Below are 22161 nucleotides of genomic sequence, written 5' to 3'. Positions count from 1 at the left end.
CTTGAGTAACCTAAAATCCACATGCTGACATGGATGGGTTTTATGTTTCTGTATATCATGAGGATATAGAGTAACCAAATTTGGTATTATTTTAGCAAATTATTCCTAAGGAAAAGGCATTCTGAAAAGGGTATTTTGTAAAATCTATAAATTCTCTGAATGTTTTTCCTACATTTCTCTCCAAACTGCTTTAATTCATTGGGAACTTTCTAGTCCACAGTACCAGTATGTGTTTCGGGAGCAAGACTGAAAAAGTTTTTACCTTTATGTTAATAAAGTTATACTTTGTGTCAACATTTTCAAAATTCATGCCATGAATAGACTGAAATATCCATGTGCAGTATACAGGCACTATGAACAGCCACAGGATTTCCTCATAGACTGTCCATTCTGCTAACAAAATAATGGTTTGACTTAAACTGTCAATTAAGTTTGAGGCTTGCCCTGAATCAGAACCTGTTGTACATGGTACTGCATGACTCTCTACCTTTGCCTTGTAGGAGCTTCCTTAGAAATTCTGCCTTATGATAGAATGCTCAAGTTGTTTTTCAGTTTAGATGTGCTTTCATAAAAAGTAAAGGTATGAAATGTCCTAGCAAACAAAGTGAAATTCTTCTCAGGACACCGAATAGAGAAAAACAGAGGAAGCAAGATTTAAAAGGGCATTCTGAAAGCATTCACCAGTAAAGGCTGTAATTACAGTAATTTCCTAACCCAATGGACAGTTTCCTAATTTGTTTTGTGAGAAACACAAAATTTTCTCACTGAAAACAAACCCAAAATATTACTGGGCTATTTAGCAGTGGCAGTTGACTTTCAGAGGCCAGCCATGCCAACTCACATCTTTCCTTTGTAGTAGCTACTTATAACATCTTCTGACTCTTTTTGAAGACGAACTAGAAAAAAGGGGATTGTTAGGTACAAAAGGCAGGTGGGGATGTTGCAGAAGTGTGGAGCATTTGGGGTTGAAGGAGTTCACAGTGAAGATTCTACTCCACTGTCTTGACAATTGTATGCTGGTAGAGGCTGTAACATGTATTAATCTGAAAAAGGTGGGCTTTTTCTGTGGCCTAAAGGGCTTCCTATGTTTGTGTGATGTTCTCCAGTCCTTCCTTTTTTAGAAAATAAAAAGGCTCTGCCTTTTTGAGGGCAGGTGAAGATCCCTTTCAGCCTCCTTCTTTTTCATCCCAACAGAAAAGAAACTTGGAAGGAGCACTTTTTTTCTGAAACCAAGTCTGAGATCAGGGATATACTAGTTGAGATTCAGATGAAGAGCTGTGATTAGGATGTATCTTCTTTTGCAATACATAACTAACACCACAAGAACTGATAATAAAGACCAATGAGATCCCTCAGTGTAATGGAAGTTCACAGATCTGCAAGAAATTATTTCTAAGGCTTTTCATTCTCATTGGTTTTACCATTTATCTGAAAAGAGAGTTGTCTAGATGAGTAATTTACCTACAACAATTCTGAAACTTATTATGCAGTAGATGGGTTGTTTGGACTTTATATCCCTTTTCTTCTTTTCTTTCAGGACAAATGCAATTCTCAGAGACGCAGTGCTTTCCCTTTTCTTCACAGGCACTCAATTTAACCAGGAAATGAAGAAGCAAGCAGAATGGTGTGTTTGCTAAGAATAGCTAATTGAAGGAAATAAATGTGAACATGAATCTTCTGGTCTCTACATCAAAGAATATTCTTGGCTGCCTTTCAGAGCAAATAACAAAATTTTATGTAGCCATTTTGTTCTCATAATACATTTATTCTCAGAATACAGTGGCATACATCGAGTCACATATGGAATTCCTAAGTCTGAGCATCAACATTGTTCTCTGTGTATAGCAATTCCTTATCCCAAAAGAACACTGTTTTACCTAGAAGTACATGTGATTAGATTTGCAAAGGCTGATAAAGATAGAAGTAATTTGTATTACCAAAACTTAGAGACTTATACCAGATTAAGAAAATTAAGGGTATTTGTTCAGTGTTTCCTGTAAATCAGATTTACCTGTTTCAAGCAAAATGCGTACTACCTCCACCTTTCCAAATAGGGCTGCTTCATGTAGGGCACTTCCTTTTTCTGTCTAGGAAAGAAATATGATGACATTTAAAATACCAATTAATCTTTCTGTAAAGAATACACTTGAAAACAAGCATTTCTTTATTTTCCCCTCTTTTACCTAAACATAAAAAACACTGAATGAGCAAGAATAAATACTAGAATACAAGATTTTTAAATTATTATTCAAGACAAAAACAAAAAATTCCCTCAGTTCTACTATAAAATTAATAACTATATAAGAAAATATAGTAGGAATGTAATACAGCTCCCTGTAAACAAGCCTGTGTTTGTGTAAAATCTCTAGACTCCTATTACAGGCAGTGAAAATCTAGTCAACACCATCAGTGGAGCACAGCTCTTCAGCAGAGTCAGACAATTTACATGTGGACATCTACAACTAGATGTTTTAATGTGAAACTGGATCACGCCCTAGAAGCTCAATTCAGTTATATGGTAAGAGATGCCCTAGGATATCCTTGTGTCCAGCTGCTGGCCTAGTTGATGTTCACATTTGATCTGCCTCACATCTGCCCCATACAGATGCCTTGGATACCCTAAGGCGCCCCCAATAGCTTTAGATGCCTATGCTTACGTCATTTAAATTCTACCTTAGATGTCTGTGAACTTGATTTTGCAGATTTTTTTGTCACAAAATTCTTTGTGAGCAGACTTCTGCTCATGTGAAATTTACAGTACTGAAAAGCACACTCTCTCTTAACAAGCTACTTTTCTTAGTATTTTATAGGGTTGTTACTGAAAAATCTGAACAGAATAACTTTCCATCCAATAGCATTAGCATTGGCTAGAGCACTACTAGATCTCACTAAGTATTTGACTTTATCTTTGATAGTAAATTAGATTTTGAAATTTATTTGTGGAAAATGTTAAGGGTTTTACTGCTTGAATTCGTTTTTTCTATACTTTACCCAAGTCATATTTACTATGGTAGAAAGACCTTAAAGATACACACATACAAAACCCAATTCTGAAATAGAATAGCGATTCATTATTAATTAGTTGTGTCAGAATGCATCAGAGTTATATCAATGCAGTGACAGAATATTTAGAAGTAATCAGAGATCCTGAGATAGGATGTGAGCACACTGTAGTGTACATATGTCCTGCCAATGCTTAGTACGTGGAGGTATGAAGTAGAGCATGCCCAAAGACATCTACGTCCTGCATACCACTTATACTAAGAGTATAAGAGAGAAGAAGGAGGACAGTAAGAGAATATACATATGAAACACATATCTCAAAACAACTTCTAATATTTCATTTTTCAGAAGCAATCCAGTTGAACAGTCACAGATTTATTTAGAACAAGAAGACTAAATGTTCAGATTTACTTAGAGAGATGGTTTCAGAATTCTTTACTCAAACAATATCTTCAGGATATTTCTAGTTAGTGCAATTGACTTCAAAATAGGATGACTCTGCAATGACAGTGCAACCACAAGGGTACACACAGATTAATGTGCAGCTCAGAAATTTCTGGGAATGAGAAAAGTTCTCAGAAAAGTCACTGGCAGTTATAGTTCTGATTACTGAAAGAGGCTTGACATGAGCAATCTTGGAAAAGCCCATTATCCTTGTGGTGTCATATGGCATTTCCTTTGGATTGATCACTTACTGGCATGATTATTGGGTGGACCTGGTACTATTAGAGATAGAGTTATCCATCACTGAGGAATGTTGATGGCAGGTGGCTCCCCTTCTGCTCACTACTGGTGGGTCCACACCTGAAATGCTCCGTTCAGTTCTGGGGTCCCCAGCACAAGATGGAGATGGATTATCATACAGAGACACTAAAATTGTTATGAGATTGGAGCATCTCTTCTGTGAGGAAAGGCAGAGAGAGCTGGGACAGTTTAGCCTAGACAAATGAAGGCTTACAGAGGATCTCATCAATGTGTACAAATATCTGAAGGGAGGGTATAAAGAAGTCTAAACCAGGCTTGGTCATGTCCAGTGACAGAAGAGATAATGGGGAAAACAGGAAGTAGGAAAGAGTAGGTTCTGTTGAACATAAGTTTTTTTTAGTTTTGTGGGGGGGTTTTTTGGGGGGGGGGTTGGGGGTTTTTGGTGGGGTTTTTCTGTTTTTTTGGGGGGTTTTTTGGGGGTTTTTTGGTTTTTTGGGTTTTTTTGTTGTTGTTGTTTTTGCTTTGCAGGCAACTGAGCCCTGGTACTGGGAAAGTTGTAGGGTCTCAAGATATTCAAAAGTTGTTTGGACATGCTCCTGGGCAACTTATTCTATGGGATTCTGCTTGAAAAGGGGAAGTTGGACCTGATGGTTTCCGGAGTTCCCTTCCAACCTCAGCCACGCTCTTATTATGTCAGGGATAAGAATTAGTGATGTATATATCAACAATTAAATCCAACCTGAGGTTCAATTGTTAGAGGAAGCCAGTGCACTAAATTTTATTTCTATGAGATTGAACTGCAGAGATTAAAACCGTTTGCACCTCGGCTAAAATTGTAGCTATCATTCTGTACTAATAAAGAACATTGTTTAGTGGGGGAAAATGGACTAATTAGTGACAACTTTCTATTGCTGTAGCATGATCTGAGACTGAGAAAGATCAATGTTCCAGGATACTGAATCAACAGCTTTGAGGACAAGAAATAGGGACTATTCTCAGATTACCTAGTTAAAGGGTGAAAAGGATCCTGATATGATAATTGGTATGGGCAGCAGTCTTTCTGCTCATCAAAATTCCCCACTGGAGAAAAGGTAAACAATATTTTCCTTGATGAAAGCACACATCTTGTAAGAAATTGAATTAAAAATAACACAAGAAGAGAAACTTCCTGTAGATGTGTAATACAAACAAATCTACCTGGGGGCAACTTAAGAACCAGAAGATAGTTCTGCTATGCATAAAGGGAGTACAGGAACTTAAGCCATCTTTTACACATGTAATTCATAGAGTTGGGAGAGAAATCCAAACATAAATGCTATTTTTTTCCTTATATACTTTCTTGCTTCTTAGTCCATTCTATCATGATATTTCCTGTCATATTAGAACATGATCCTAAAATTCTTTGCAAACATTCCACACCACCCTGCATTCTAGGGCAGTCAATGATTTATAACTCTGAGGTATCAGGCAATAGTAATGAACGTCACATCCCATAAATGAGATATATATTATGAACAATTTGTTCAAAAGAGGAATTTAAAAGGCACACCATATAAACAGTGCAAGGATCTGTACACTATAAAGGTGATTTTTTGAACAAGAGGGGAAACATCACCATGAAATGAATTAAAATCAGTCTGAGAATATGGAGAATGAAAACACATTTGTAAGATGCAGACATATAATCCTGCATAAGAAGTCATGGAAATGAATGCTGACACAAATCTTAAAAGCCCTAGGCAGGATTTCACGGTAAGAGTGAATAACTAACGAGTGAATCAGATCCCTCGACCCAAAAACTATCCAGAAGGCAGAAATGTCCTTGTTACCAGACAGTTCAGTTCCCAAACTCTGCTTTAACTTAGAGGGAATGCTGAACCTCAGGATGAACAGGTTCAAGAGAAATTCAGACTGGCTGAGTAGATGTATCTCTCTTTGTAAATATACGTGTGGCTTACTACTAGAAGATAGAAATTCACAATGCTTTTTTTTAATTCTACAATAGAGCATTTACACAAATTGTGAGAATTAAAAAATAAAGTTGCAAATAATTTCTATATATTATTTAAGATGTGTTAGAACTTTTAGATAGATCTTTTTCACTTATGACAGTGTGTTTGTACACTAATATATTCTTCTTGTCTATACTACAGCAAGTGAGCTTAAGATTTATAGACAATTTTCACTGCTTTACTTCCTGAAGCTTTTATTGCCTTGGATCATATTTTCCTGGCAAAGTAAACACTACCATTGTATTTGGAAAGTCTTTCCCGGTGATACTTAATACAAAAACTACTGGCAATTTTTCATGAACAAAGTGAGATAAAGTCTGCTTGAGTTTGTAGCAATGGATAATATATTCATACTGTGGCATAAGTTTTCAGTATATGAAATACAGAGAACTAGAGCACAAATTGTGTTGGACAAATAATAAAACAGTCCCTTCCCCTGCCTAGTACTAAATACAGGTAAAATGTCACAGCTGGACACATAAAGCAAGCTAGGACAGGAGGACATTGCCAATAGGCACACCAGAATACCCAAGTCGACTTGGTGTACAATTTGCAGGCTCACAGAGAAGTATCAAGGATTTTAATAATTAGAGATTTTCTTTTAATCATGTAAATATGCAAGAGCTTGTAATTAGGTCACTTGTCTAGTCCTTATTCATAGGCAGTTTGCTCTAGTTCTGACATGGATTTCAGACAGAATCTAAAGGACAGAATGGTAGCTTTGCAAATCGATTCATGGAATATCCTCCATACAGAGTGGGAGCAAAAAGAAAGGGGCACAGTTTTTTGCAGAACAACCACTGATGAGCAGTGGAGACTGGCAAACAGGGATAGATGAAAGTTGGATAAACAGAAGGGGTCAAGATTTTAGGATATTTATAATATTTATAATTTTTAGAATATTTATAATTATTAAACTACTGTTCACATTAACCATACTGAATTGTGCAGTATCTTAATTTACTGAAGGCCCAAAATCTATCACTCAGCCAAAATCTGCATATTTTTCATATGTTTCAATTTAAATGAAAACTTCAAAGAATAAAGAAATGAAGCAAGTTTGTATTGCTCACTCCTAAATAATTCCAGATTGAAGGATATTGGATAGACCAGGGAAATAAATAAAATGTGTAATTAACTAAATAAAAAATTAAATACTGTGGGTTTGGTTTTTTTAATTAGTCCAAATTTATGCTGTGATTAAAAGTGCTCAGGGAGTACAGAAGAGAAAGATAAGATGGCTAAAGTAGAGCTCCCATTTAAACAAATACATCTTTGCAATTACAGAGTGATACAAGACAGGTGACTCCTATTATCATCTCTAAACATTCTGAGATGTTTTTTCTTGTGATAAACTGAATTTATTTAACATATTTAAATGTGTACAAAATTGTTTACCATATAATATTTTACTTTGTAAATTGGTCTTTCCCAATCAGTGATGCAGATCAATTTAATTAATAACAAAATAGTTGAATTTAGTTTTAAGTGACAGGCTGATATTTTATGTTCTCAGTTTAATAAGCTGCCAGTAATCATCAACAGAATTTTTCAGAGGCTATAAAAGTAATTAGCTAACAGTAGGTACACAGCCAAATTACCAATATGCTAAGACAGTGAATGAAAAGGAACATATTGATAGAAATATGTATACCAGCAAGAAAATAAATAAATGCTATTTCCTTATGGCAAATAGGACAAAGCCAGAAAGAACAAGATAACCTAGTGCAAAAATATTTTTTAAAAATCCCCCTGCCGCTGAATAACTACCAAAAAAATAAAAATAAAATCTAAGAATATAAATAATTTTAAAGCAGTTAGAATCAAAATAAATTACAAAACAATAAGTGCTATAATTTTAATTTAGATGCCAAAGTGTTCACCATTACTAAAAGAATTTTCCATTTCTTAAAAGATTGAAGAAAAAATGCAGCCACTGTATTTTTTAAAGACCAATGAAAAACTTTTAGTATAACTATAGATAAAAATGGCTTAGGAGAATTCACAGTAGTGCTAAAATTATCTAGATTACATAAGAGGAAGAACACATTTCATAAAAGTATTGCCCTCATGTAACCATCAGTTTGTAAGTTGCCATGATAGAGACTACTTTCCTTCAATTATTCTATTTCTTAAATATCAATTCAGGCATCAGTTTCTTTTTGAATTTTCCTTCATTCATTTTCTAGAGATAAAAGAGAAATTATACTTTCAGAAATATGCACTTGAAAGTTCCATGTTGCTGTAGCATTAAACTTTTCTAAATTACGGAAGATATAGTAAAAGTAAAGGAAAGATTAAAAAATGAGCTGCCTATATTAACTTTTGCAAATGTTTCTCTTTCTAGCAAAGAAAATCAAAATCTAATTAAATTAAAAGCTTGATGGGTGGCAAATTCACAAGCAGACAAATCACACAAATGTGCTTCACTTTAAAATAGTTTGAAGCAAGTACCAACACCAACTGAAAACATGCAAGAGGTAATAAAAGTAGTAAAACAAGTTTAACAGATTTTCCTTCGGAAGGCACTTGCACTTTTAAAATACACTAATATTTTCTGATTTGCTTTGTTGTTTTGGTTTTTTTTTTAATTTATATTTTCTTTCTCCCACTTCACATTATTTTTCCCAAAAGTTGAAAAACGTGATCTTGATGGAAATATCAGAAATAAAAGTGTTTGGAGTCCAGGTCCAATCTTTCTATATAAAAAGGAATTTGATAAGTTTGATTAAATGTACCTAAAGCTTAAAATGGATATAAATTTTATTCAAAGTTTAGTCAAAATTTGCAAGTTTTGTTTACAGATTCATAGAATCTTCTGAGTTGGAAGTGACCCAAAAGGATTATCAAGTCCAACTCTTAAGTGAATGGTCCATCCAAGGATTCAACCCACAACTTTGGTGTTTGTATCAGCAGGCTCTAACCAACTTCTAAGTGGTAGAGAATGTCTGAATGTGACTCTAAAGTAAGTGTAATTATGTTTGGTTGGTTGTTTGCTATATCCAAAAATGGATATAAACCTCAAACAAAGCATAATTCAAAGTATATTTCACACAATGAAAAACAGAGACAGCAAGGAAGTTACTTCATATATGAAGATTAAATCCACACTATAACAAACACAGTGCCATCAATCAAATAAAGAGCAATCATAAGATTGAGGCAACATTTCAGAACACATAACAGAATCCAGTCCTCTGCAGTTAAAAGGCCTGGACACCGTCCAGTACAAAGAACTGAACATAAAACTCACTGCTGCTGTACCTTGTGTCTCTTCAAATCTATGTCTATTTTATTTAAAGTTACCCCTTTTAACATCATTATAACTTACTGTGCATAAATCTAGACACACCAAACAGTGCAGGGGTTGGAGCCAGTAGGTGCGAGAGTGTATTGCTATAGAATTTTCTCTTAGATGTATACAACAAGTGTTTGAAAATGCAGAAAATCAAAATTGTTATTATTTAGTAACTTGAGTTTAGAAGGGAATAATTAAAGGAAAATGAGCTTTCAGTGGAACACTGTTTTAAATTGTTGTGACCACAAAGGACCATAGCTTTAGAAAATCAGTTTATGACCTTTATAGCCACTGCTGTAGAAAATATATTTATATACACCTATGTGAATGGTTGATAGGATTTGTGTATCTACATGTCTCAAGACAACATTAAAACTTTAAAGCACTCAGCTATGAAGATACATATATTTCTTGAGTTATCCCTTTTAACACATTGCTTGAGTAGTAATAAATAAAGCTGTATTATATATCACCTTGCAGAATTTCTAACAAAGTAAATGCAAGTGTATTTTAAAGAAAATAATGTAGGAAGTAATTTAATTTAAATCATAGATTAATGATTCAGGGGAAGGAAGGAAGGAAGGAAGGAAGGAAGGAAGGAAGGAAGGAAGGAAGGAAGGAAGGAAGGAAGGAAGGAAGGAAGGAAGGAAGGAAGGAAGGAAGGAAGGAAGGAAGGAAGGAAGGAAGGAAGGAAGGAAGGAAGGAAGGAAGGAAGGAAGGAAGGAAGGAAGGAAGGAAGGAAGGAAGGAAGGAAGGAAGGAAGGAAGGAAGGAAGGAAGGAAGGAAGGAAGGAAGGAAGGAAGGAAGGAAGGAAGGAAGGAAGGAAGGAAGGAAGGAAGGAAGGAAGGAAGGAAGGAAGGAAGGAAGGAAGGAAGGAAGGAAGGAAGGAAGGAAGGAAGGAAGGAAGGAAGGAAGGAAGGAAGGAAGGAAGGAAGGAAGGAAGGAAGGAAGGAAGGAAGGAAGGAAGGAAGGAAGGAAGGAAGGAAGGAAGGAAGGAAGGAAGGAAGGAAGGAAGGAAGGAAGGAAGGAAGGAAGGAAGGAAGGAAGGAAGGAAGGAAGGAAGGAAGGAAGGAAGGAAGGAAGGAAGGAAGGAAGGAAGGAAGGAAGGAAGGAAGGAAGGAAGGAAGGAAGGAAGGAAGGAAGGAAGGAAGGAAGGAAGGAAGGAAGGAAGGAAGGAAGGAAGGAAGGAAGGAAGGAAGGAAGGAAGGAAGGAAGGAAGGAAGGAAGGAAGGAAGGAAGGAAGGAAGGAAGGAAGGAAGGAAGGAAGGAAGGAAGGAAGGAAGGAAGGAAGGAAGGAAGGAAGGAAGGAAGGAAGGAAGGAAGGAAGGAAGGAAGGAAGGAAGGAAGGAAGGAAGGAAGGAAGGAAGGAAGGAAGGAAGGAAGGAAGGAAGGAAGGAAGGAAGGAAGGAATTACACACTAACTTGGCAGCTGACATCCATTCCAGCCTCCAGAAGCACCTGTACCACAGCTTTGTGGCCATTACGAGCAGCGAGATGCAGAGGAGTGTGTTTTCTTGTATTACAGTTCATCAGATTTGGATATGCTTTGATGATCATTTTTACAACACGCAGACGTCCATAAAGCGCTGCCAGATCCAGAGGAGTTTCCAGCTTGTTGTTTCTTATTGTGGGGTCTGTCAGCTCTTCTAGCAGAACAGCAACGACTTCTGAATGACCATACTGTGCTGCACAATGCAGTGCTGTTTCATTTTCATTGTTCTGTGAAAAAAACCAAAAGGTTCAGAAATTCATGTTTAATCCACAATAGAAATGCTCAGCTTCTATAAATGGCCTCTGTGAGATCACTACAGAGGCAGAGTTTGTAATATAATGTATGGTAATTTATGCTAAATGCTTCAAAATTACTCCACTGAAATTTTAATAATAACACATTAATACTTCAGCTTGTGGCTCTCTAGCAGATGAGCTCTCTATGTGTCTACATTGCTCCCAATCCATTTTAACAACATGGCCCTCAAAACCTTGTATCTCATGATATGCCAAAATCTGTAACCTTCTTTAATTCAACTGATCCTGAAATTATGATTTAGTCCTTCTCTTAAAAATACTCTGACAGTGAAGTATCTCTTCTTGATTTTGCTGGTTTTGTACCATAGCAGTTTGTTATTAGAGAAATGGAATAATGGAGGAAAACTGCGCAATGCAAATGTATCAGGCACAAGGTCAGTTTCACGTATCACTATAAAAAAGTTACTTTCCAGACAATAATTAAAACTTGGAAGAAGACAAATGACACGTATAGAAAGACCTAGCAATTCACTGAAGTAATTGGTCTTTTCAGGACTCCAGAGAGAGGTATGTATGTGTTTTAAGGCATATCAGTATGTGTATGCTGAGGACTGAACAGGTTTTTACTTTATAAAGCAAAGCCCCCAAGTATTTCCCAAAACATTACTCAATAAACTTAATAATAAATATTGACAATAAACATTATATTTTTTAATTGTTTTCTTCCAGTTCTGTCTGTATATTTGCAATGCCAAAGAGACAAATAACTTCAGGCAAAGAGGAAGGAAATAGTTCATTGAGCTCTCTGAATTCTATATGTCATCTATATTATTAATATATCATATGCAGATTTTACAAAGCTTTAAAATACACCAGACTCTATAAATTGTACAAGTGTGTACATTGAATGCCTCTTATGATAAATTATTTATAAAATGTTGCGACAGTTTATGAATGTTGGAAAAGTACAAAACCAAGGAGCTAATGCGCTATATATAAAATTTGAAATGAATGTAAATTCAGGAAAGATACTAAAGAAGGGTAGAGATATCATTCTAAAGGAATAAAACGTGAAAATCCGAATCCATAGTTCTAGACATAGTTCTCAGACAGAGAACTGAAAATAGAAAAAAAACAACTGTCCTTTGAAAGACAGAAAGAGTCAGAGATTCAGAGAAATTAGGCTTTGGACTCTCACTCAAAACTATCTAGGATAAGAATATCCATGTTGCACAGTAAAAACTAGAAAGGAGGAAAAGGTAAGATCTATTTTTTTGGTAATGATGTTTCTAATTCTGTAACCAAGAATTCAACTCTTTGGTTTGTGGTTTTAACAACATTGCTGTCATTTTCATCTCTTCTTGCAATCTAAGATGATTCAGATGAACTTGGGAAACTGAAAAGACAGACCAATCGATTCAGGTAAATCAATGTTGAAGTCAAACTCATGGAGCGTCTGCAAAACCACACAAGATTTGAGACTGGAATGTGTTTCCTGCTAAACTGCTATACAGAGGCTGGAGAAGATCCAGGTGGAAAGTGAGAAGCTTCCACTGGCAGACATGGCTTGATGACTACTAAGTATTTAAATAATTGCACACTACTCAGACAACTCTGTGGGCTTTCTTTACTACACAGACAAGAAATTCAGATTAAAATATATAAACAATATTACATTGTTGCAATGTTCTACCAACTACCTGAAACAAGCTTTTTGTGCTCTAGTTACTTCTAATGTATCTTTTACGTAGGACTGGGTAAAGCAATTTTCTTACGTATAATTATTTGCCCACAAATCCCAAGTACAGTTTATTAAAATTTATTTTTAAATTTTTAATATTTAATGGACAGTTAGATGAACAGGCAACTGCAGACTGAATTTGTGTACAATTAGGTATGAAAATCAGATAATTGCACACAAAATGTGTGAAAATTATGGTAATTTTTGCCTACAGTTACTGTATCTATATACCCAATGGAAATAGTTATACGAAGAAGCTACATGTATAACTGTATTGACATTCTGTCAGGTAAATTACATTATATGTTTATAATTTTTGTAACTATTTGTCTAATATCTGCTCCTGTCTGAGGGTATTTTCAAGAACTTATGGAAGTACTAATTGAACTATTTTGAATCTTGTGCCAATGATATAATACTGTAGCTTAAAACTATTCTAATTAAATTTTCAAAGAAACATAAAAATTTAATTTGCTATGGCCCTTTTCTCAAAATCTGATAGACAGATACAGACACATGGAGATCAAACTGTCCAAGTCGCTGCTTCTGAGCAGCAAACTGGAATTTGCTCCCTATGGATAAACAATATCCAGCTGAATTTTCACCCAAAGGCATATTGAAAAGAAAAGTACATTTTAAAACAGCCTGATGCACAAAAAAGCAAAGTAACAAAATGTTTTTATTTTCAGATGTATGCTGTTCAACATTTTTCTGTGGTTTTTTATTTGCCAAATAAAAGCTATATTTCTGTTCATGACCAATCAAACTGATACAAAATTATAGAGAGCTTATATATCAGTGATTATGCATCACTGAAATAAAGCAGAAGAAAATCCAGCCTGGGCAAACATGATAATTAAATTACCTACATATATGCACTTAGATCAGGCATTGCATATACGTGTTATCAGAGCTGAGAGGATCTACCTAATTAAAAATTGATAATAAAACATTCTTCCTTCTTCAAAATGTAAATTAACCAATTCAATTCAGGTAGGACTAAATTATTTTTAACTTTCTAAAAGTAAATCAAACTTGTTTAACTGCCCTCTAAGTTTCTCTACTTTGACAATTTAGTACGACTTACATAAAATAAATCAGCTTGGGAGAGGAGAGGGAGAGGAGAGGAGAGGAGAGGAGAGGAGAGGAGAGGAGAGGAGAGGAGAGGAGAGGAGAGGAGAGGAGAGGAGAGGAGAGGAGAGGAGAGGAGAGGAGAGGAGAGGAGAGGAGAGGAGAGGAGAGGAGAGGAGAGGAGAGGAGAGGAGAGGAGAGGAGAGGAGAGGAGAGGAGAGGAGAGGAGAGGAGAGGAGAGGAGAGGAGAGGAGAGGAGAGGAGAGGAGAGGAGAGGAGAGGAGAGGAATTTTAGGGTAGTTTGTCTTCATATCTCTAAAGCCACATACTGTTCTGAAGCAATATTTTAAAGATGTGACAGAAAATCTTCAAGAAATTAGTAATAATTTAGTGCTGTTGCCTGTATTTTCAGTTCCACACATAAACAACTGTTTCTGGAGTACAGAAAGTTTATGTGTCAACAGTCATTGCAATGAGCAGGTAATCTGCTATAAAATATCTGCATGCAAATTACCATTCTGTAATTAGAGCTTCAAATTCGATATCCAAGGGCTAAATAATACATCTAGTGCTGAAAAAAAAAGACTAGAATCCTTGTAGAAATTTCAGATTCTTCATGATAAGTTAGGAACTATAAGACAAGACAGATTCTACGACTGAGTGGTTCTAGAAAAAGAAAGATCAAGAAATATGAACCAAGTAAAGACATACAAAATGAAAGGTAAAAAGGGTAGACCAATATTATGCAAACATAGCATTAAAAAAAGTCTCCAATATCCATAATTAATAATATTTTTGCCAAGTAGTTACTCTTATGGACCATAGGACCTTGTTCAGAAATAAGGAAAGTATTATATGATTCAGTTTTTAACCTTTTTAAAATTTTCACCATTATTTGTTACAAGTGTCTTTTCATGGGCATAATCCTGACCTTTTGTAGCCTTTCTCTGTATCTCTTCTCTTCCACATACAGCCAGAACTCAGACTGGTGTGGCTGCAAACTGAATTGTGCCTATATCTCATCAGTATTTTCAGGCTGTGCTACACCATTTAGCTGCTAAGGATGTGTGCCACTGAAAAATGTACAACATATCTTGTGGTCTATTCATTAGAGGGCAGATTAACAAATACATCATAGAGACAGTTATTGTAGCTTGGCAGTCTGATAGTGAAGAAGTACAGGAAGTATCAAGAGAATGAATGGCTATCATGAATATTATATAGGCACTGGAGAAGCCACTATTAAACTGTGGGTAAATTCAGGACATTTATTGCATAGCCTTTTTTTTTTTTTTTTTTTGGCCAAGCAAGCTTTAAAAGCTTTAAATCACCTAAAGTCCATGCAAGTACTGTACAAGCAATAATGACTCAAGTAGTGATTTAACAGACCTTTCCAAAGGATGCTCAACTCCTTTTTTTATAGAAGTGTTTTGATGCTGAACTTGAAAAAGGAGACTTCCTAAATCACTGAGCCATTTCTTTGTCACATAATCCCAATGTAAAGTAAGTGAACAAGACATTTGTTACAAAAAGCTCTTGCTATTTTCTCAGTTATGAAATAAGAATTGAAGTTTAAATTAAAAAAGGAGGGAACAATGGGAGATTTTAGAAACATCTGTCTATATGCTAAATATACTCAAAAGTAGTCAATTAGAGGAAAAACAATATAAAAATAAGGCTTTAATAACTAAATAATTAAATAGAGAAAAAAGGAGTGAAAGAATATATGCAAGACAGAGAAAGGAATGACCTCAGGATGGTCTTACGCTATGTATTAAATCAGGAAGACAGTTTCCTGAGAAGTTCCACCAAGACGTTAATAATTCTGAAAAATTAAAGGAAGTTTGTCTGCAAATTACTCAGCATGCATGAATCAAAATCAAATCTACTGTCTTCCCGTTGAAATTCACTTTTACTTATGTAAGGACTTTAAAAAAGTAATGCAATAGAGTTGACTACTTTGAAATTTTTTTTTTCCAGTTTATTGTTGCAATTGGCTTAAATCAGAAAGGTTACACGTGCACTTTTCTTCTAAAGAAAGTTTAGTAAGAGTTGCAAGGGAAACTCTGAAATTCATCCACTAGTCACAGATTAATTGAGGGGTAAAATCAAACTAAGAACTTGAAAAATATTGTGATTGCAGCCTCTTTTGGAAGTGAATTGAACTTCTGGAAGTCCCTGAGGTGCCACTGAGAGAAACATATAGTGTCTGTGTTTCATTCGGATGATTTGGAGAAGTTAGAAAATATGTTAAAATTTAGGTATTTATATCATATTAATGTGTCCTGAACTCTTTTTCTTCATATTTCAGAAGAATTGTTGAATAGTTTTAAAGAAATGTGGGTAGGGTTTGTGGCATTTACAATTTGATGCACAGGCAAATTCCACAGCATACTAAATCCATAAAAATTTCAGAATTGTTCACATTTTTCCTGTAAATTTTTCACAATTCATATTCTGTGTATGTATATATGTATATAATTTGACTATATTTTATTTATATTTAATAATACAGATTGATATTTATATTTATCCCTGATGTTATTCACATTTTTTCCTGAAAAAAACTCGAACACTACATATTGACTGTATGTGGCTGTTAACCATTACTATTTACCCATTATTTATTAACCATTTTTTCATAGATTAGGATTTGTTATTGATTATGCAATTTTATAATGAATGTTGCCATGATAAATGTTTTAGCTATCCAGATGTCCTTACATAAATAAACATATAAGTAGTTTAACTGTTAACAGCACAACTTTTTTATTTTATTTGGCATTATCAATTAACAAATCTTGATCTCATACTATCTTAATTCAGTTTATAATTTACGTAATTTTAAATCTACATCAATGAAGTTAAACATTTACATTTTTGCAATGTCACCATATTTTGTGATTTAAAACATACAACATACCTGTTAACTAAGACTCCTACACTAAGCAGTGATACAATTCTTCTTACATAATTGTTATGCTGTAACCGTTCTCTGTGTGCAGAGTTGCCAGTCTGCATTCCACCACCCCCATAATATAATTGTCATTTAACTGTTTTTCTCTTTACTGTTTGTTCCAATTTTATGTAATAGGAACAGCAGGGGGCATTCAGAGCTTTAGATGCTGGATATGGTTGGATATGATGCTATGATGCTACTTAACTGCATTTTGAAAGTGTACAATGCAGTTTGATCAATTTACAATATACCATATAAAATCCATTATTTCATGTAATATACATTTATGCATCACAAACTTGTCATTTATTTCTTTGTTCAGTCATCCATTTCACATAAGTTTTTAGAAGCATTTCTTTCACATAGAATTTCAATCAGATAGATGAAAACAAAAATGTATTAGAAATTATTGCAATAATTTTTTTAACAGAATTATTTTCTTAAAATGCAAACAATTACATCTCAATGTGATCTTTTAAAAACAAACAAAAAACACAAAATGGAGGAAAAAAGTCTGAATTGAGTGCACTATTTGCTGCTGCAGAAAACTGTAATGAAAAATGGCTGTCCTTATCTCCAACTCTCAGAAGAAAAAGGAAAGAAGAAAAGTAGTTCAGGGTTTCTTAAAAGCCATATCTTCACCTCCAGAGAAGTTATGAGAGCTTTGAGGAGTCACCTGCCTTAGAGAGCCTGTCTGCGAATAAGTAAAAGCCTCAGAATCCTACAGGCTCATATGAATGTACAACAGGTTTTAGGGTGAGGATGCCTCTAAGGTGTTATTTGAGGATATGTGGGTGGAGGTGGCTCCATAACAACACGACATTTCCCTCTTGCTGGGATACAGAGAATATTCTCCTGCATAGAGTGCTAATTAGCAGGGGAAAGTAGGTGCCAGCAAAGTAGTCTAGATACGGAACCGGGCCATTGTCTAGAGTGGAACACCAAGGATTTTACACGGTCAGAAAAACTCTGCATGCATGAGTTTGACTTCAAAGTTTAATATGACCAGGACTCCCTTAAAAGACTTCAGATGCAACATTTCTCGTGAGGATTGCTCACACATTTTCTGTTATAAGGTTTTTGGGTTAAAAGCATAAACAGGAAGACATCTGAGGACTTATTTTGAGTCAGTGGGATACAGAAGTACCAGCTGTATCCCTGCTTATTTGCTTCAGTGATCAAACCAGATACCACACACCTAATCAAGTTTGACAATATTCTTGAAGTCTGGAGGTTTTGTGAGACTAAGGAGAATTAGGTTTGGATTTACATTTCTCTTTCTGATCTTACTGAAATATCTTTTTCACTTTCGCTGTCTCTGAAGTTCCTACGCAGCTTCCAGTATTCTGTCAGTAGAATATATGTAATATCTTCAAGCAAATGCGTGACACACAATCCAATAGTTGCTTTTTGTTTTGTTGTTTAAAAAACCTCCCTCGACAAAAGGTAATCCTACAGTTTAACTGGCTTCAACCTACACAAAACAGCTGATGAGAATGAGCAAGTTGGAGAATTACGTTAATCTGAAACTGAAATCACAGAATAACTAATTTTGAGTTTTGTTTTTTTTCTTGAATGCTTCAGTATTACAGGATTTCCCAGAAGACTGCCACATGGACATATTTTATTACTTTATTTTCCTCTATTTCCTGCACTAACACTTGATATTCATATCCTAGTAATTGTATGGACTCCAATGGCTAGGTGTATAACCTCAGATATCAAACAGGTTACTCAAAGCATGCCCTCTCACACCGGTTAAGTGTTTTTAATCTAGGTCTCACATTTCTTATCTTCTCACAGTTTGCCTTCTGGCCACACCAATGTAGGCACTGAGAGAACAATTAATTTGCTAGATTGCACTTTGCCATTTGAGGTCCTGTGGGGTGCCAGGTGGTACCGTACCCAGACTTCACCAGTCACTCCACTAGGACATGGAAATTCTGAGCACCCTCTGTCACACTCAGGCCCATGCAGATGTCTCAGTTACTGCAGGGCCTCAGAAGGTACTGCGTTTCTGTGTTTGGACACTTGAATCTTCCTTTTAGTCCTGTTGGCTCCTGTGATTCCACAGACCGGACCTCTGTGGAACCAAAAGGTGAAAATGCAGGCAATGTAGACATTATAGCTTAGGAATTGAGAGCTGACTCCCTCCTTCACATTCCGACACTCTGACTACCCTGGCAAATGCAATTGCTTAATGGTTACGATCTGTATTTCACAGCCTACTTCCAGTTCTTAAGCAGCTTGGCTAGATGGTGTCAAATTTTAATTAGCATCTTTCTATTTCTAAATAATAATCCTATGAATGGAAGATATAAGAATATACAGAATAAAAACAGAAGGTGTACCATATGTTTGACAGCAAATGCAACATGCTTATACTGCCCTTACACACTAACACTCTCATAAATTTTTCTTGGTCTTTGTATGTGTCCTTTTATGTGCTGCATGTGCATCCATGCAGTCCATCTGGTTCGTGATTTACCTCTGGATATCTGATAATTTACTCTTCAAATATGCTAAGGATATTAATTTTATCTCAAAGATTTTCAGGAACTTAATACCTAATGTAGTAAAAAATACACAAAGTTTGTGCAAATTTACAACCATACAGAAAGGATGCATAGTTAGAGTATGTCTTCATGTGATTTTCCCAAAACAAATAGAAGGTTTTTCCATACTTTTTAAAACTAATATTCTTTAGGTCAGGGCCCATCCAGAAGAAATGTATCTGGTATGTTTATAATAGAAGATTTTATCAATCTTGCAGAAGAAATTACTGAAACAATGAAAAAGACTTTTTTTTTAAAATTGTTGATAAATTGGTCAGACCTAAAGAATATGTGCTGGGTTTTTTCTGATGATACACATAAATATTTTTCATCACTTCACCTGTTCATTCACTCTGGAGTGTGATGGTCCATGATGGATGAGAATCTTCACAATATCTACATCTCCTCTCCAAGCAGCCAAGTGAATAGGAAAGTAACCTTTATTATCTGCTACATTAGTTGATGCTTCATATTGAAGTAATTTGAGAACTATATCCCTGGAAAACAGGAGGTAAATCTAAAAATCGACAGGAAGATAATTTTATTAAGTTTTCACATGGACATATATATTATCAATATTTTTATCCTGGAAAATAGGAAAAAACACCCTAATCTGTATATCAAGTGAAACAGCTACAAAAAGTGAAGACCAATAATTTCTGAAAATTAAGTACATAGTAAAACATAGACAAAATTGTAATGATTCTTACTTCTTATGAATACCATCAACAATATTATCATCAGCTCTCTGAATCTGTTTCTTTCAATAGGAACACCTGCCACAGAATCATTTTTAGAATTGCCCATTCAGAACATGTGCGTGTCCCTCAAGGCACCAAAGGCAGGGAAGTACTCTTGTCCCTGTCACTGCTGAATTCTGGAGGTAGGATGACAACAGAATAGCTTTATGGACACATTTCTTACCATAAGGCTTAAGTAACAATTTTTCCTCTTCTTTAAGGCATTATCACAAAGATAGTTAGGAAACAATTTAATGATGATCTAGCTACATATATGAAATACCTTCTTCTATGTATAACTTCTATGAAATAACTGCTTCTATTGTCATTTCCTAAATTCAGCTGTCTTGTAGCAGTGAGGGGAAAAGTGACTTATTATCATTTTAATTCTCTTTATATTTCTTTCAGTACTTTTATCATACATTAAGTGAAAGATAGCGTAAGTTGGTATATTGCATCCCTGATTTTTAAGCAGTCTCCTGTACTTAACTGCAAAAGCTAAACATAAAAACAGCTGTGTGGTATGATAACATTATGAAGTATGTCAGAATGTAAATAAATTCTATCTTATTGCTGCATTTGTAGTCTCATAGTTTGACACAGTGAGGCTGAGAGAATCTACGATCCCGTGTGGGCAGTTCTATGCAAAATTTTTACAAATATGGAAACACTAACTGATTTGGCTCAAAACATCAGTGAGGGGAGGGACCTCAATGCAGCCTGTGTTATTACCAAAAATTACTACAAATTGTCTACAAATTAAGAAAGAAGATAAATCTAAGACAATTATTCTTCCAACCTTGATGGAACCTTATTTAATTGCATATTGAAAGGAAAATGTGGCGAGTTATGAGGAAATATATCCAGGTCAAAAGAAACTCTCATTTGATTTCAAAAGATACTGAAGCCATCACATCTAACTTTGAGGAAGATTTAAGCTGGATTTTGGTTACGCCTGATAAGGTCAAATAAGAATAGCCAAGAAAGAGCAGCTCCACTACAGAAAGACTTCTGCTACGCAAAAGGTCCCAGAAAAGTGACTCCTGAGGGAAACTTTTCAGTACACGTAAGGTTTGAGAGACTTCCCATTAAATAATAGTTTTGCAGTAAATGGTCCGAGAGCTAGACATAAACAGCAGTACCTTTGAAAGGAGCACCAAACAGAGGAAGCATAAATTGAACTAAGTGGAAGAAAATCAGTAGAAAAGCCCTGCACAGGTGAAATCTATAGATAAAAACACCCAGGAATTTTTTGGGATGAGTCTATTGCAAAATTCAAGCTACAAAATAGAACATGCATCTCCTTCATCCTTCAAGAATGGCCTGACCCATCACATTTATCTAGGGTGATTCTTTTTCAGTGCTTCTGCAGAACTTTTTCAGTTTATACAAATATATTCCAGAAAGGAGAAGACTGAAAGTCCTTAGCCCAGTAACATTACTGGGCTAAGTGAAATTACTTAGGGAGACTGAGATTCCAGTGCCTGCCCCAGATATGATTTAATTACTTATATAAAGGAGACTAGTTTCCCAAGGAATGAAAACAATCCCAGAATAACCAAGAAGGACGGAATTCATAACATACAGTGATCAAGCAGGGATTTGAACAATGGTGTCCAACAAGTACCCCAGCCACAAATTCTCATGTTCTTACTTTTCTGGAAAAACTTTGAAATCTCTCAGGTTTAACCTAGTAGAGGACAGGAACTTCTCCTAAGTGGGAAGATTCTTGTGTCAAATAATTGTATGCCATTTTGATTTTTAATATCAAGTTTGAAAACTCAAATAGAGTGTAATTTATTAGTTATTTGTGATGATTAACAAAATTAGAACCACCAGGTGTCTGTCCAATTCTCTTGCTGGCCATGCTACCATTGCAGCAGGATCAGTATAATGGTTTGGATAACAGGTCTTGAAACCCTCATGATTTATCACAAAATACCTGATTATGTATTTCAGTTAATTTTGTGATGTCAGTTACTGCTTATCCTGCTGTGAGTGTAAGGGGTAATAGCAGCCAACACTGGACTTTTCAAAGGCTGAAGTTATATCTGCTGCTGTATATAAATCCACACTTTTAAGTCCTGACCTTGGAAAAAGTTTGGTCAATACTGTGTCTGAAATCATCATTTGGCTTTTGTATGTTTTGGGATTTTATAGTTTATATTGCTAGTATTCACTTGAAACCTCTGATAATTTCAGTGTTTATACAGCAATATTTTTAACTTACTCTGTAGCTGTTATTTTATTGTCAGTATTGAATATACTAAACCCAGTTTTCATCTATTTGAAACCAGCAACATTTACAAGCCAATGCTCTGGGTTTGG

At 35.2% G+C, this 22161-nt stretch overlaps 1 protein-coding gene across 8 annotated transcripts in view; it reads right to left on the bottom strand.

Moving 5' to 3' along the window:
• ANKS1B (ankyrin repeat and sterile alpha motif domain containing 1B) overlaps window positions 1–22161 on the bottom strand; it is a 536016-nt gene that overhangs the window by 345088 nt on the left and 168767 nt on the right. For all 8 annotated transcript variants that reach the window (XM_033058235.2, XM_033058234.2, XM_033058231.2 and 5 more), the window contains exons 3-5: window positions 19434–19590; window positions 10441–10737; window positions 2012–2087 (exon numbers count right to left, since the gene is read on the bottom strand). In XM_033058235.2, the coding sequence (XP_032914126.1) occupies window positions 2012–2087; window positions 10441–10737; window positions 19434–19590 (530 nt within the window). The remainder of the gene's footprint in view (window positions 1–2011; window positions 2088–10440; window positions 10738–19433; window positions 19591–22161) is intronic.

The sequence above is a fragment of the Catharus ustulatus genome, chromosome 4, assembly GCF_009819885.2.
Source record: "Catharus ustulatus isolate bCatUst1 chromosome 4, bCatUst1.pri.v2, whole genome shotgun sequence".
NCBI lineage: Eukaryota > Metazoa > Chordata > Aves > Passeriformes > Turdidae > Catharus > Catharus ustulatus.
The sequence above is the reverse complement of the archived record's forward strand: the minus strand, read 5'-3'. Positions and strand labels throughout refer to the sequence as shown.